A 16,519-nucleotide genomic window follows, 5' to 3' on the forward strand; every position below is an offset into this window, starting at 1 on the left:
CATTTGCAAGGAAGTTTTAAAAAGAACATGGCTTTCAGGGCAATCACTCTAGGTTTCATAGCCAAGAAGGCCTTTCGCCCAAGTTGAGTCATCCTGGCCACGTCTGGAAACATCACCACCTTAGCTCCACAGAACTTCTCATCTTATTATTTTTTTTTTAAGTACATTTTCATTATTAAAGATTTATCTTGTTCAGAAAGACAAGAAACCAAAAGGGTTGATCTGGTTGATATAACATCTTGTGTGTCTATTCTATTTCGGTGGATATCAACTGATCAACCTCTTGTTCTCCTGGGAGTTTTTTCTTTAAGGGAATATAACAACACTTAGGAAAATTTAAAGTAGTTTCCTTATCTAACCCTAAAATTTTTCTGAGGTATTTCCTCCAGAGGATTTCAATCAGCAAGGAACAGCACTTGCCAGTAGAAGCAGACAAAATCAGCTGTTTTGCCTTTCAAACGACAGAGTACAGCACTTGCCAGTAAAAGCAGGAAACAGCACTTTTGCCTTGGTGTAATCAGCAGATATAAAGCAGACTGGAACAGGTAAGCAGGGAGTCCCCAGCACAAACGCTCCTCACAGAAAGGCACTTCCAATTCAAACAGGAGAGGCACGGTCTTCTTATAGGAAGCCAAAAGGCCCCCTTATGCAAGAATAGAGGACTTCTCTTTTGCCTGATGTAATCAGCAGCTCAGAAATCAGCTGTTTTGCCTTTCAATCGGCAGAGAACAGCATTTTCCAGTAGAAGCAGGAAAATATCAGCTGTTTTGCCTTTCAAATGGCAGAGAACAGCACTTGCCAATAAAAGCAGGAAACAGCACTTTTGGCCTGATGTAATCAGTAGATATAAAGCAGACTGGAACAGCTAAGAAGGGAGTCCCCAGCACAAATGCTCCTCCCACATCCTTCATTTTCTAATTAGAGTCAAGCCTGGCAAAAGCATCAAGAATTTATCTGAATGCTGGGCAACGTTTGTACTCAGACTCCATTGATGTCACCATCTGTAGTACTTTCTGTCCTGCTTGTGCTCGGAGAAATTATATCCCATTCTGAATACAAATGTGTGTGTTAAACTAAAATCTGATGTATACAGTGATCTATTTTCCTGCAATTAAGAATAGATACACCATCAATTTTCCAGCAACGGATGGTCTGGCATCTCCTTTAGTCCAGTGGCAAGCAGCAGCTGCAATCTGCTGCTCGTGCCAGCCTCGACTCTCCCTCTGACGTAACTTCCTGGTCCAGGAAGTGAAATTAGAGGGATACCTGAAGCCGGTGTGAGCAGCAGGCTGCTTACCACAAGTGAAGATTTAAAAAGATAGGGGGATAGGGGGAAAGAAGGAGAGGTGGTGGGGTTAGAGTGTGTTCTAAAGGTGACCACTGTTGATTCAGCCGGCAAGGGTTTGGAACCAGGACTGCCAGAAAATCAGTGGTGTACTGTACCTGTATTTTAAGATGCAAGTAGCACTTGTCGGCCTCGCATTGCTACTTTTTGTGGTAATACAGAGACATCTCAAGCACTGAACTTGAATTCTGACTCCTGAAATACCTAGTCTACAAACATTTGGTTACTCACCAGTTACTGTTGTCCACAGCATCACCAAAGCCAGGAGTATCCACTATGGTCAAAGTAAGCTGCACACCACCTTCCTTCACTAGGACCTTTGACTGCTCCACCTACACAAAAAAAGTAAGAAGGCTCGCATACTTAATCCAAGATATTGTTAGTAATATGCAATTTATCTTTAAAATCAAGCATGGTACCAGAAGATTAGAGGATGGCCAACGTAATGCCAATTTTTAAAAAAAAGAGGTTCCAAAAGTGATCTGGAAAATTATAGACTAATGAACCTGACTTGGTGCCAGGCAAAATGGCAGGGAAACAGAAAAAAAGAAAGGGGGCATGAAGAGAGAAAGGTCAGGGAGAGAGGAAAAAAAAGTTGGGGGAGGGAATGAGGTGTGGAGGAGAGGAAGCATACAGGCTGAAATTAAAATTAAAATTCAACAGACTTTCCCTCATTTTCCCAAAATTAACATAACCCTGCAAATGCCTAGTCCCTTTTAAACTCCTCTCTTTACCAATGATATAATATTTACTATCAGTGAAAAATTGTTTTAATTTTTCTATATCATTATTCACATAATTATTCAATGTAAAACACCATCTACAATATTTAACATTGTTTTTTACCACAATGTTCTTCTCCTTTCGGGCCTTCTTTTTCGGGGGAGTGGTGGATATATGTTGTATTTCACCATCCGAGCTGTCTTCAAGTTGCTCCAAACATTCCAGGTCAATCGGAGTGCATAGAGTCATCTACTTTGACCTCTTTGGATAAACCCCAGAATAAGAATGATAATTAACATTTTCTATGCGTACAGTGTCCTTTGTGGTTTTTTTTTAATTTTATTGTTGGTAGATCATTTTGACTTAGTCATTTTAAAAGTAGCTCCCTGCTCTAGAACATCGCTCCTTAGTTTTATCAAGTGGTGCAGTGAGGGGCCAGCACTTTACATCTTATCACCTCATTCTTTCTTTTTTCTCCTCATGTACAGCACGGTTCTTTATTCTAAGCAGCTCTGGCACTAACAGTACTACGGGTGCCTTATGCTACTTTCACTACCACTTGCTATCAGGTTCGGCATTTTATCATGGTTTTGGGTTTTTATTTAGTTTTTCACCAGTATTTTCATTTATTTATTAAAGCAGCCTTTTTAACAGCCCGATGCCCCTCACCTATCAGTGTGCATTCAATCCACTGCCGACACTTTTTTGGCGCCTCTTTCAACGGATCAAATATCATAGCCCCACTGACGTGTGTTCACATTTATTCTGCATATGAGTTTATCTCATCAATGCATTGACCTTTTTGGTTAGTCCATTTTACACTCTCTTTTTTAATTTCCGGAAAGCACAGTTACTTACCGTAACAGGTGTTATCCAGGGACAGCAGGCAGATATTCTTAACGCATGGGTGACGTCACCGACGGAGCCCCGGTATGGACATTTTTCACTAGAAAGTTCTAGTTGGCCGCACCGCGCATGCGCGAGTGCCTTCCCGCCCGACGGAGGAGTGCGTGGTCCCCAGTTAAGATAAGCCAGCTAAGAAGCCAACCCGGGGTGATGGGTGGGTCGTAAGAATATCTGCCTGCTGTCCCTGGATAACACCTGTTACGGTAAGTAACTGTGCTTTATCCCAGGACAAGCAGGCAGCATATTCTTAACGCATGGGTGACCTCCAACAGAGCAAACAGAGAGGGAGGAGGGATGGTTGGCCATTAGGAAAATAAATTGTGTAATACAGATTGGCCAAAGTGCCCATCCCGTCTGGAGAAGGTATCCAGACAGTAGTGAGTAGTGAATGTGTGAACTGAGGACCAAATGGCAGCCTTGCAGATTTCCTCGATGGGCGTGGAATGGAGGAAAGCCACAGAAGCAGCCATAGCTCTGACCCTGTGGGCCGTGACAGCACCTTCCAGTGAGAGACCGGCCCGAGCATAACAGAACGCAATGCAGGCAAGCCAGTTGGAAAGCGTCCGTTTGGAGACAGGACGACCTAGACGGTTAGGGTCGAAGGACAAAAGGAGCTGAGGAGATGAGCAGTGAGCCCTGGTACGGTCAAGGTAGTAAGCAAGGGCACGCTTACAGTCCAGCGTATGCAACGCCTGTTCCCCAGGATGAGAATGGGGCTTAGGGAAAAAGACAGGCAACACAATGGACTGGTTGAGATGAAAGTCCGAGACCACCTTGGGAAGGAATTTAGGATGGGTACGCAGAACCACCTTGTCATGGTGAAAAACAGTGAAAGGTGGGTCGGCAACCAGTGCATGCAGCTCACTAACCCTCCTGGCAGAGGTGATGGCAATGAGGAAAAGCACCTTCCATGTAAGAAATTTGAGTGAAGTTGTGGCAAGAGGCTCAAACGGAGGTTTCATGAGTGCTGATAAAACCACATTCAGGTCCCAGACGACTGGAGGAGGCTTCAGAGGTGGTTTGACATTGAAGAGGCCTCTCATGAACCGGGAAACCAGGGGATGAGCCGTAAGAGGTTTCCGAGGATAGGCTCATGAAACGCAGTGATGGCACTGAGGTGGACTCTGATTGAGGTCGACTTGAGGCCAGCGTCGGAGAGAGAGAGCAAATAGTCCAGTACGGTTTCCACAGCCAATGAGGTGGGATCGTGATGATGAAGCAGACACCAAGAGGAGAACCGGGTCCACTTCTGATGGTAACATTGGAGGGTGGCCGGTTTCCTTGAGGCATCCAGAATACGACGGACAGGCTGAGATAGATTCTCTGGAGAGGTCAGCCCGAGAGAAACCAAGCTGTCAGGTGGAGCGAGGACAGATTGGGATGCAGTAGAGACTGATGCTGCTGTGTAAGTAGAGTAGGAAACACAGGAAGAGGAATGGGCTCCCTGGAGCTGAGCTGGAGTAGGAGGGAGAACCAGTGTTGGCGAGGCCACCGAGGGGCGATGAGAATCATGGTGGCTTTGTCCCTGCGGAGTTTGAATAACGTCCGCAACATCAGAGGCAGTGGAGGAAAGGCATAGAGGAACCGATCCGTCCAGTCGAGCAGGAATGCATCCAGGGCCAGACGATGAGGAGAGAAGAGTCTGGAACAGAACTGGGGCAGCTGATGGTTGTGAGGAGCTGCAAAGAGGTCCACTTGAGGGGTGCCCCACAGAGCAAAGATGGAGCGGAGTGTGGGGGGATCCAGAGTCCACTCGTGAGGTTGAAGGATGCTGCTGAGATTGTCGGCCAGGGAGTTCTGTTCGCCCTCCTCGGTACCGGGTGGGGATTCTTCCCATAAGTCCGGGTCCCTGATATCAGTGTGCGCACGCCGAGATGTCGGGGTGGAAGGCTCGGTGTGGCGGGTCTTAGAAAGAGACTTGCCAGAGCGCATGGAGACGGTACCGGGAGAGGAAGACCGGTGTTGACCCCCGGTCCCGGGAAGAGCGGTGCCATTCTGGGTCCCGGGGAGACCGGTGCCCTTCCTGGTCCCGAGGAGGATCGACCTCAGAGCGGGTCTGTACCACAGGACGAGAACGGAGTGGTTCAGCCAAGAGGATTGGCATGGAAGTGTTGAGTGGCACCGAGGGGGTGGACACCGGTGGGATGGTGCGAGGCTCGGGCCGGTCTGGTACCGAAAGAAGTGGTGCCAATAGGGTCGGTAGCAGGTGCTGGAGTTGTTGCTGCAGCTGTTCCTGCAATTTGTCTTGGAGTATGGCCGCGATGCGGTCATCCAGGGGTGGCACCGGTACCGCTTTTTTCTTTTTCGGTTCCATAGGTGCTGCTCCACGCCCCGGCGATGAGGAGGCCGATGACAAGGCACTCACCGAGATCGGGGTGGAGTGTTTGCGGGGTCGGCGTGAGGCCGGGAGAACCGGCGTCGCCACTGTGGCAGGTGGGCGCTCAATGGAGGTGGAAGGCTTCTTAGCCGGCTTACCTGGTGCCAGCGACCCCGAGGAAGGATCGGGCGTTGTCGAAGTGGTCGGTGCCGTCTTTTGCGGTACCGTCGACGTCGCGGCAGTTTCCATAGCAGATCCGGTACCGAAAAGGATGTTCTGCTGGATCTGCTGATTTTTTAAGGTGCATTTCTTAAGAGTGGCACAGCGAGTGCAGGTGTCAGCCCGATGCTCTGGACCCAAACACTGTAGGCACCAACTGTGTGGGTCAGTGAGAGAGATCGGGCGTGCACACCGCTGGCACTTCTTAAAGCCCGGTTGAGGGGGCATGAAGGGAAACACAGCCTCCGCAAAATCAAAGCCGGAGGCTTGTATGATGGCAACAGGCCCCGCTGGGGCCGGCCTGAAAAATAAAGAAAAAACAAAGTTTTTTTTTTTACTATTTAGAATGGAAAAAGAAACCCGAAGGGAAAAAGAGAAAAAACAAGAAAATAACGCGAGCGGGAAGGCAAAAAGGAAGTTTTCAACGGCCGTTGAAACCACATGCGTCTTCTTCGCTCCGCGGAAACGAAGAAACTGGGGACCACGCACTCCTCCGTCGGGCGGGAAGGCACTCGCGCATGCGCGGTGCGGCCAACTAGAACTTTCTAGTGAAAAATGTCCGTACCGGGGCTCCGTCGGTGATGTCACCCATGCGTTAAGAATATGCTGCCTGCTTGTCCTGGGATAATGCTGTGATTTTATTCTTTGGTTTTAATAGAAGCTCATTTGAACAATAATTTAGATCTTTCCCAGGTTTCATCTACCCGGTGGGCTTGTCTTTGAGCTACTATCGGCTTATGTTTTCAAGATACACTCTGTATTATCAGCTGTTCATTTCCCATACATTTACTTTTGCCTTATTTAGGTCTATATAGTCTAGGCCAGGGGTGCCCACACTTTTTTGACTCGCGAGCTACTTTTAAAATGACCAAGTAAAAATGATCTACCAACAATAAAATTTAAAAAAAACACAACGCACACTGTACGCATAGAATTGTTAATTATCATTCCTATTCCGGGGATTTTTCAAAGAGGTCAAAGAGATGACTCTATGCACTGTCACCTCAGTAACAACCATACAAAAATAGACAAATACCTACCCCCTCCCTTATTACTAAACCACAATAGCAGTTTTTAGCGCAGGGAGCTGCGCTGAATGCCCAGCGCTGCTCTCAACGCTCATAGGCTCCCTGCGCTAAAAACCACTATTGCAGTTTAGTAAAAGGGGACCATATTGTAAAATATAGACAGCAGATATAAATTCAGACACATTTTGATCACTAAATTTAAAATAAAATCATTTTTCCTACCTTGTCTGGTGATTTCATGAGTCTCTGGTTGCACTTTCTTCTGACTATGCATCCAATCTTTCTTTCAGCCTGAATGCTTCCTCTCCTCCACACCTCATTCCCTCCCCCAACTTTTTTTCCCTCTCTCCCTGACATTTCTTTCTTTCTCTCTTCATGCCCCCTTTCTTTTTTTCTGTTTCTCTTCTTTCCTTCTGTTTCCCTGCCTGCCCCCTTTTTTTTTTCTTTCTCCCTGCCCTTCCCCAAGCCTCTGCCACTGCCGCAGCCATCAGGGAACAGGACCCAAACGCCACCAATGGATAACGCCGCCGCCACATGTTCTCTCTGCTTCGGGCCGATCAGTCTTCCTCTCCCCGACGTCAATTCAGCCGTCAGAGAGGAAGTTCCGCCCAGCCAAGCAGCAATTGGCTGGCCCGAACTTCCTCTACGACGGCAGAATTGACGTCGGGGAGAGGAAGATTGATTGGCCCGATAGATCACCAAGGCAAAGTAAGTCCTGGATGATCGACTCACTTTGCCTTGGCAAGCCACCGGTCGATCGCGATCGACCTATTGGGCACCCCTGGTCTAGGCATACTGTTTGTAACCAGCCATCATTTTAAGTATGTACATGCCCTATTTTAGGGGGGGGGTTAAGTTCTTTTAGCATGTTATTTTATTAATTCTGAGTTCGGTGTTACAATATATTGTTCTTGGTTTTTAGTTTACACATTATTTATTCTTTTCTATGATATGTTCACATCGCACTTTTACTCAAAAGTATAAATAGGTATCCATATTTCCATTCAAGTTTCATCACGGTGCTCTGATTTTGGCTCCAGTATTTATCACTTCCATCCATCAGGTCTGACTATCCGTTACCGTCTCATATTTTAAAGACTCACTCGTTATAATTAGCAGTGATCCACAAGTCTCTTCATAATGGATATGTCCGATTTTAGCATTTGAATCTTAGTTTGGTCTTTTCTGGTTTCCTTTCTATAGTCTGCTTTTTATCTGGAGTCTTTTCAGTTTAGAATTACATTTTATGACATTTTTGTGGGTATAATTGTCTAAATCGGTCAAGTTAGTCATTCTTTTTATTATTTTTTGCCCCCTCATACAGTGGCAGACCGCCCCGGGTGCCAGCACTAGGGGGGTACACAGCCGGCTGGATCCAGAACCTTCCAAGCTGCTCAAAATGGCACCTGCACCTCAGCGTGGCTGCCGTACTTATTCCGAAGCAGAGTCGGCAGCCGCACTGAAGTGCAGGAAGGTCCCGCGATGACTACATTTGCCACCTCTGCCTCCGGAAGACGTAAGTGATGTTGGAAGGGGTGGACCGGCAGCTGCACTCATTGCGGAACCTTGCCGCAACTCCCTGCATCTGCCGGCCCACCCCCTCCAACTTACATGTTGCAGAGGCAACAGAAGCAGTCATCTTGGGACCTTGCTGGTTTGGAGGGAGAGAGGAGCATGGAAGGGTGGTGGAGGGAGAGAAAGAGGGCAGATGCTGATGGAATTGGTGTGCAGGGAAAGGAGAGAGAGACATAAGGGGGAAGGATACTGGATGGAACTGAGTTGGAGGGAAAGAAAGGGGGCAGATGCTGATGGAAGTGGGGGGAAGGGAGAGGAGAGAGTGAAATGCCAGACCATGGGGGTGTGGGAGAGGGAAAGGAAGAAGAGGAGAGAGATGCCAGACCATTGGAGGAGGCAAGGGAAGAAGATGGATGCCAGAATAATAGGGGTGAAGGGAGAGATGGAAGGGGAATACAAGGAGAGAAGATGCCATATAGAAGGGGCAGAGAGAGGGTAGACAGTGGATGAAAGGAAGAGTGGCAAGACTATGAGGAAAGCAGAAACCAGAGAAAACAATGTAGAAAAAAATTCTATTTATTTACTTTTTGCTTTAGGGGAGATGCATCGCTGTTTCTGTGGTGTTGCATTGTATGCAGAGTCCAGCTTCTTGGTGATTCAATTTAACCTTTGTCTATGTTTTTCTATTTTATCCCCCCTTTTTCAAAAACTGTACAGTGTTTTTTTAGCACCGGCCATGCTATGAGAGTCTGAACTATTACAACCATGGCTAAAAACCATATTACAGTTTTATAAAAGGGAGAGGGGTTGGTATGTGATTACATATTCCATACTAGGCGAAGGTGTTTTCTGTGTTCGAAAGACATGGTTTTCAGTTAGGATTGACTGTGTAGGATTGATCTGTACTAGTCTGGCTTGTTTAATTTTACAGTGGGTGTATTGATATACTGCTCTCTGCAGTATGTAAGATGCTGCCTTTTCCTAGGTACACTCGTGTGATGTGTGGATTGTTACTAAAAAATCATGTTTTTCATACAGATGGGGGGGTGTCAAAAAATGACGGGCCTCGGGTGTCACATATGCTAGGTACGCCACTGCCTTCATAGTTTATATCTAATCCACAAGCCTGCTTTTAGGACCTACAGGGTATGAATCCCACTGATTCATGACAATTTCACTTCTTAATGTTATTTTATCCATTCTTTTCATTATACAATTGCCCAGATAAGCATCATTCCTTGGCGTGATTGGACCTTGAAAACTAACGGCAACAGTGTTCTCCCCAGAAATTTTTTCCAGCCATGAAAAACATTTGCTGCATTTAGTGTGCCACAAAAAAACATTTGCTCCGTTTAGTGTGTCGGAGTTTAAAAAGTTTGAGAGACGCTGCTCTATACTCTATATTTGAAAGAGGGCAAATATCTAATTATTCACTTCTAGAATTGGATACTTCTTAAATTTAATAAAAATATTATGGAACAAGTGTCAAACCTTAAAAAAGGCAGTCACATTGAGCATTGGAAAATAACTAATAATAATTAACTAATACAAATAGTACACATTTAGGGCTCCTTTTACTAAGCTGCGATAGCGGTTTTACCGCGCGCTTAGCTCACACAGAACTGCCGCACGTGCTAGACGCTAACGCCAGCATTGAGCTGGCGTTACTTCTAGCCATGTAGCTAAAAACGCTATTGCAGCTTAGTAAAAGGAGCCCTTAATTTTCCCCACTACCAAATTTCCCCTTCCCGCTCCACTCGGCTACTTTTTCATGCCACCCGGCTGGAAAAAATTTCTGAGGAGAACACTGCTTTGTGAAGGAGAAATTTCAAATGGTTTTTCTGGGAACCCTATTACCACTGCTGGTAAAGAACTAGCTCTGCTCTCTAGATCTCAAAGAAGCCTACACACACATTCCCATCCTCCCAGCCCACAAAAAATATCTTTGCTTTTAAGTGGGAACACACCACTTTCAATATCAGGTGCTTCCATTTGGACTGGCATCAGAACCCAGAATGTTCAAAAATGCTTAGTAGTAGTGGTTGAAATACTCCACTCACACAGTTTTCACATGTTCCCTTACCTAGATAACTGGTTGATCAAGGCCCCAATACCTTAAGAAGCTCATCTAGCCATGAATTCAACAGTTCATTCATTCAAACTCCTAGAATTTGCAGTCAATTATGAGAAATCGCCTCTAAAACCCACTCTAGAGTTCATTGGGGCCATCTTGCACATGACCCAAACTTGTGCCTTTGTGCCTCAATAGACACTTGATACTCTACTTCAAATATGTCAGAAAGTCTCCTCTTGACATCGCATAACAGCACATCAAATGCTGTGAAATGAGGACAGAGGGAAAGAGAAGAGAATGCCTGTACAGGTGTGTATAGGTGAAGACTTTAAGACCTCCATGACACTGGAGGTGAAGATAGGCCCTCTGAAATCCCCAGAATGATAGAAATAGGCCAACACTGTTTAAAGGCTTGAGAATACACCCTGAACATATCTGTTCTTGCTGAGATAAGCAAGTCAAGCAAGTGAAATGCTGAGAAAGCAAGTCAAGTGGAACTTATCTTTTCATATAGCAACTAACATGGACATCTGCTGAAGTATCATAAAAATAAGGAAGTGACTATAAGAGCTAAGCACATACTATTGACCATGAATATAAAATTAACTATTATACAAGAAAATCCTGAAATAGGCAGGCCCATTGCTCAGAAATCGATGACCTTGATATTAAAATGACATTTGACAGGGAAAAGGTAGCATTTTTAGTAAACAGGGCATTGCGCACAGTACGACTCAAGAAAAGCAAAATTATTAACCAATTAATAAACTGATAAGTGAAATGACATTTGTTAAGTAACCAATAGAAACTAAAAATGTAATATACACCAAAGTAGCCTCAGGCTAGTAAAAATGTATAAAAGATAGTCTTTTTGATTATGTAGGCAGAACAGATCCAAGATTCCATCAAGCTGGCTTGATATACCTATACTCTGTTACTCCATATGGTGAAAGGTTTATTCTTGTAAGCTGTTATTGTTTATTAATAAAATATACAGTGTTCTCCCTAGGGCCTTTTAGCTGGGCGGTCCGCCCAGGTAATTTAGATGACTGCCCAGCTATCATCCGCGCCTGAATTCTGCTGCTGCTGCCGCTGCTCAACATTTAAAAAAAAACCGGCTTGGAGAACTTATGCTCCAGGAGCTAACGTGTGCTTGTACCGGCTTCCCTTCTCTTCCCTCTGAAACCGGAAGTTATGTCGGGGGGGGGGGGGGGAAGAGAGAAGGGAAGCCGGCACGCACATGTTAGAGCCCCGTTCGCGGGCTAAGGCAGGAGACAGGTCAGTCAGGTCAGGTCAGTCATCTTTGCAATTTGCTCTTCTTGCTGCCAGGTCCTGCCTACTTTCTGTTTCCGCAAAGGCAGGACCCAGCAGCATTTCTCCCAATAGGTCAATCTTGGGTCGATCAGCCTTCCTCTCCCCGACGTCAATTCTGCCGTCGGAGAAGTTCTGGCCAGCGGAACTTCCTCTCCAACGGCAGAATTGATGTCGGGGAGAGGAATGCTGGTTGGCCCAAAGCAGGGAGAGCTTGGGCAGCGGCGGGCAGCTTTGGGGGCCTGTTATCCGATGGCAGCGGCAGTGGCAGTGCCTTGGGGGAGGGCAGGGAGGGAGAAAGAAAGAAAAAAAGAGGGCAGGTAGGGAGACAAAAGGAAAGAAGAGAAACAGAAAAAAAGAAAGGGGGCATGAAGAGAGAAAGAAAGAGAGGGCAGGGAGAGAGGAAGAAAAAGTTGGGGGGGGGATGAGGTCAGGAGGAGAGGAAGCATAAAGGCTAAAAGAAGAGAAGAAAGATTGGATGCACAGTCAGAAGAACAAAGTGCAACCAGAGACATATGAAATCACCAAACAAGGTAGGAGAAATTATTTTATTTTAAATTTAGTGATCAAAATGTATCTGAATTTATATCTGCTGTCTATATTTTACACTATGGTCCCCTTTTACTAAACCGTAATAGAGGTTTTTAGCGCAGGGAGCCTATGAGCGTCGAGAGCAGCGCTGGGCATTCAGCGCAGCTCCCTGCGCTAAAAACTGCTGTCGTAGTATAGTAAAAAGGGAGGGGGTATTTGTCTGTTTTTGTATGGTTGTTAGTGAGGTGACAGTGCATAGAGTCATCTGCTTTGACCTCTTTGAAAAAACCCCGGAATAGGAATGATAATTAGCATTTTCTCTCAGTGTGCTTTGTGTTTTTTTAAAAAATTTTATTGTTGGTAGATCATTTTGACATGATCATTTTAAAAGTAGCTCGCAAGCCCAAAAAGGTTGGGCACCCCTGCTCTAGAACATCGCTCCTTAGTTTTATCAAGTGGTGCGGTGAGGGGCCAGCACTTTACATCTTAGCACCTAATTCCTTTTTCTCCTCATGTACAGCACGTTTCTTTTTTCTGGCATTAAAAGTACTACGGGTGCCTTATGTTACTTTCACTACCACTTGCAGTCAAGTTCGGCATTTTATCATGGTTTTGGTTTTTTATTTAGTTTTTCACCAGTATTTTCATTTATTTATTAAAGCAGCATTTTTTTAACAGCCCGATGCCCCTCCCCTATCAGTGTGGATTCAATCCACTGCCAACACTTTTTTGGCGCCTCTTTCAACGGATCAAATATCATAGCCCCACTGTCGCGTGTTCACATTTATTCTGCGTACGAGTTTATCTCATCAGTGCAGAGACCTTTTCGGTAAGTCCATTTTACTCTCCCTTTTTTACTTTCCTGAGTGCTGTGGTTTTATTCTTTGGTTTAAATAGAAGCTCATTTGAACAATAATTTAGATCTTTCCCAGGTTCACTTTTCATCTACCTGGTCGGCTTGTCTTTGAGCTACTATCGGCTTATGTTTTCAAGATACACTCTGAATATCAGCTGTTCATTTCCCATACGTTTACTTTTGCCCTGTTTAGGTCTATATAGTCTAGGCATACTGTTTGTAACCAGCCATTATTTTAAGTATGTATATGCCCTATTTTAGGGTGGGGGGTTAAATTCTTTTAGCATGATATTTCATTAATTCTAAGTTCAGTGTTACAATATGTTGTTCTTGGTTTTTAGTTTACATATTATTTATTCTTTTCTATGACATGTTCGCATCGCAATTTTACTCAAAAGTATAAATAGGTATCCATATTTCCATTCAAGTTTCATCACGGTGCTCTGGTTTTGGCTCCAGTATTTTGTCACTTCCGTCCACCAGGTCTGGCTATCTGTTACTGTCTCATATTTTAAAGACTCACTCGTTATAATTAGCGGTGATCCACACGTCTCTTCATAATGAACATGTCCGATTTTAGCATTTGGATCTTAGTAATATGTGTTTGGTCTTTTCTGGTTTCCTTTCTATAGTCTGCTTTTCGTCTGGAGTCTTTTGAGTTTAGAATTACATTTTATGAAATATTTTTGTGGTTATAATTGTATGACATGTCTAAATCGGTCAAGTTATCCATTCTTTTATTATTTTTTATCCCCTTATACAGTGGCAGACCGCCCCGGGTGCCAGCCGTTGGATCCAGAACCTTCCAATCTGCTCTAAATGGCACCTGCACCTCAGCACGGCTGCCGTACTTATTCCGAAGCAGAGTCGGCAGCCGCACTGAACTGCAGGAAGGTCCCGCGGTGACTGCATTTGCCGCCTCTGCCTCCGGAAGACGTAAGTGACGTTGGTAGGGGTGGACCGGCAGCTGCAGTCATTGCGGAACCTTGCCGCAACTCCCTGCGTCTGCCGTACCACCCCCTCCAACGTCACTTACATCTTCCAGAGGCAACAGAAGCAGTCATCATGGGACCTTTCTGGATTGGAGGGAGAGAGGAGCATAGAAGGGTGGTGGAGGGAGAAAAAGGGGGTCATGGTGGTATGGAAGGGTGGTGGAGGGAGAGAAAGAGGGCAGATACTGATGGAATTGGTGTGCAGGGAAAGGAGAGAGAGACATAAGGAGGAAGGATACTGGATGGAATTGGGTTGGAGGGAAGAAAGGGGGCAGATGCTGATGGAAGTGGGGGAAAGGGAGAGGAGAGAGTGAAATGCCAGACCATGGGGGTATGGGAGAGGGAAGGGAAGAAGAGGAGAGAGATGCCAGACCATTGGAGAAGGAAAGGGAAGAAGATGGATGCCAGAATAATAGGGGTGAAGGGAGAGATGGAAGGGGAATACAAGGAAAGAAGATGCCATATATAGAAGGAGCAGAGAGAGGGTTGGCAGTGGATGAAAGGAAGAGAATGACAAGACTATGAGGAAAGCATAAACCAGAGAAGACAATGTAGAAAAAAATTATATTTATTTATTTTTTTGCTTTAGGGGAGATGCATCGCTGTTTCTGTGGTGTTGCATTGTATGCAGAGTCCAGCTTCTTGGTGGTTCAAGTTAACCTATGTCTACGTTTTTCTATTTTATCCCCCCTTTTACAAAACTGTTGAGCGTTTTTTTAGCATCGGCCATGGTGGTAATTGAGAGTCTGAACTGTTACCACCATGGCTAAAAACCACATTATGGTTTTGTAAAAGGGAGAGGGGTTAGTTTGTGATTACATATTCCATACTAGGCGAAGGTGTTTTCTGTGTTCTGTGTGCTCGAAAGACATGGTTTTCAGTTAGGATTGACTGTGTAGGATTGACCTGTACTAGTCTGGCTTGTTTAGTTTTACAATGGGTGTATTGATGTACTGCTCACTGCAATATGAAAGATGCTGCCTTTTCCTAGGTACACTCTTATGTGATGTGTGGTTACTAAAAATCATGTTTTTCATACAGATGGGGGGTGTCAAAAATGATGGGCCTCGGGTGTCACATATGCTAGATATGCCACTGCCTTCATAGTTTATATCTAATCCACAAGTCTGCTTTTAGGACCTACAGGGTATGTATCCCTCTGATTCATGACAATTTCACTTCTCATGTTATCTTATCCATTTTTTTTAATTATACAAATGCCCAGATAAGCATCATTCTTTGACGTGATTGGACCTTGAAAACTAACGGCAACAGTGTTCTCCCCAGAAATTTTTTCCATCTATGAAAAACATTTGCTGCATTTAGTGTGCCACAAAAAACATTTGCTCCGTTTAGTGTACCGGAGTTAAAAAAGTTTGAGAGACGCTGCTCTATAAAAATTTGAAAGAGGGTAAATATCTAATTATTCACTTCTAGAAATTGGATACTTCTTAAATTTAATAAAAATATTATGGAACAAGTGTCAAACCTTAAGAAAGGCAGTCATATTGAGCATTGGAAAAAAACTAATAATAATTAACTAATACAAATAGTACACATTTAGGGCTCCTTTTACTAAGCTGCGATAGCGGTTTTATCGCATGCTTAGCTCGCGCAGAATTGCCGCACGTGCTAAGACGCTAATGCCAGCATTGAGCTGGTGTTAGTTCTAGCCATGTAGCGTGGCAATTCTGCACGCGCTAAAAACGCTATTGCAGCTTAGTAAAAGGAGCCCTTAATTTTCCCCACCACCAAATTTCCCCATCCCGCCCAAACTGGCTACTTTTTCATGCCACCTGGCTGGAAAAAATTTCTGGGGAGAACACTAATATATATTACTTATACCAGTATATTGAGTATCGTGAGATCAGTTATTGAAACAGGGCAAAAGAAAGCTCTAGCTGTACAAATCCGGGGTCAATCCAATCCCTCCACTTCCAAGTCCACAGCAGGAATTTAATTTCCTTGGCCATACCATCCGTGCTGACGGCAAATTCCTGTGCCCTACACTGTTGAAAGTAATAGACCAAATTACTACCCCTCATACAGTGTACGACATACGTGTTTTGCTGGGCCTTCTCAATTATTGCAGAGATTACATCCCTTGCCTCAGTACTCGCGTTCTCCCTCTCAGAATTTACCTCAAAGGGAACACGTTCAATTGAATTGACTTCTACTGATTCTGATATTATCACATCTTTGATAAATGACTTGAAACAAGCTCCATAGTTCATGTTACCATTACAATCTCTTCTTGTAAATTTGTATGGCATTGGCCAAAGAGAGGGGTGGGCCGCTCTAGCTTGCCAAGCAGATAACACAATTTGCTACCTCTCAGGTTCTTTCACACCTGTTGAACTCTGTTTCAGCAGCTGTGAACAGGGGGGTGGTAGCTGCAGTTAATGCAATCCAGAAAATTTATCAATTTTTGCCATATGCCTACATTATCTTGCACTCTACACATGTCCTGTCAAAGATTCTGTCTATCCCCACTGTTACTTTCACCTCCCGAAGGCTAGCTACTTACTTGGCTACCCTCCTGACACGTAACATTGACATTAAACCAGTTACCAATACTGACACTCTGTCTGCTAAGGTCAAGCCATTCCTTGAGTTCTTTGGTCCCTCCACAGTAACCTTGCATGGGTGCTCACAAGAAACGCCTCAAAAGAAGACAGTCAAACCCTATAAAGATGGTTTTC

General features: G+C 44.7%; 1 protein-coding gene across 2 annotated transcripts in view; it reads right to left on the reverse strand.

The window, feature by feature from the left end:
• LOC117359654 (septin-7-like) overlaps positions 1-16,519 on the reverse strand; it is a 202,241-nt gene that overhangs the window by 131,682 nt on the left and 54,040 nt on the right. For both annotated transcript variants that reach the window (XM_033942850.1, XM_033942849.1), the window contains exon 4: positions 1,577-1,677. In XM_033942850.1, the coding sequence (XP_033798741.1) occupies positions 1,577-1,677 (101 nt within the window). The remainder of the gene's footprint in view (positions 1-1,576; positions 1,678-16,519) is intronic.

This window comes from Geotrypetes seraphini, chromosome 4 (genome assembly GCF_902459505.1).
Source record: "Geotrypetes seraphini chromosome 4, aGeoSer1.1, whole genome shotgun sequence".
Classification (NCBI taxonomy): Eukaryota; Metazoa; Chordata; class Amphibia; order Gymnophiona; family Dermophiidae; genus Geotrypetes; species Geotrypetes seraphini.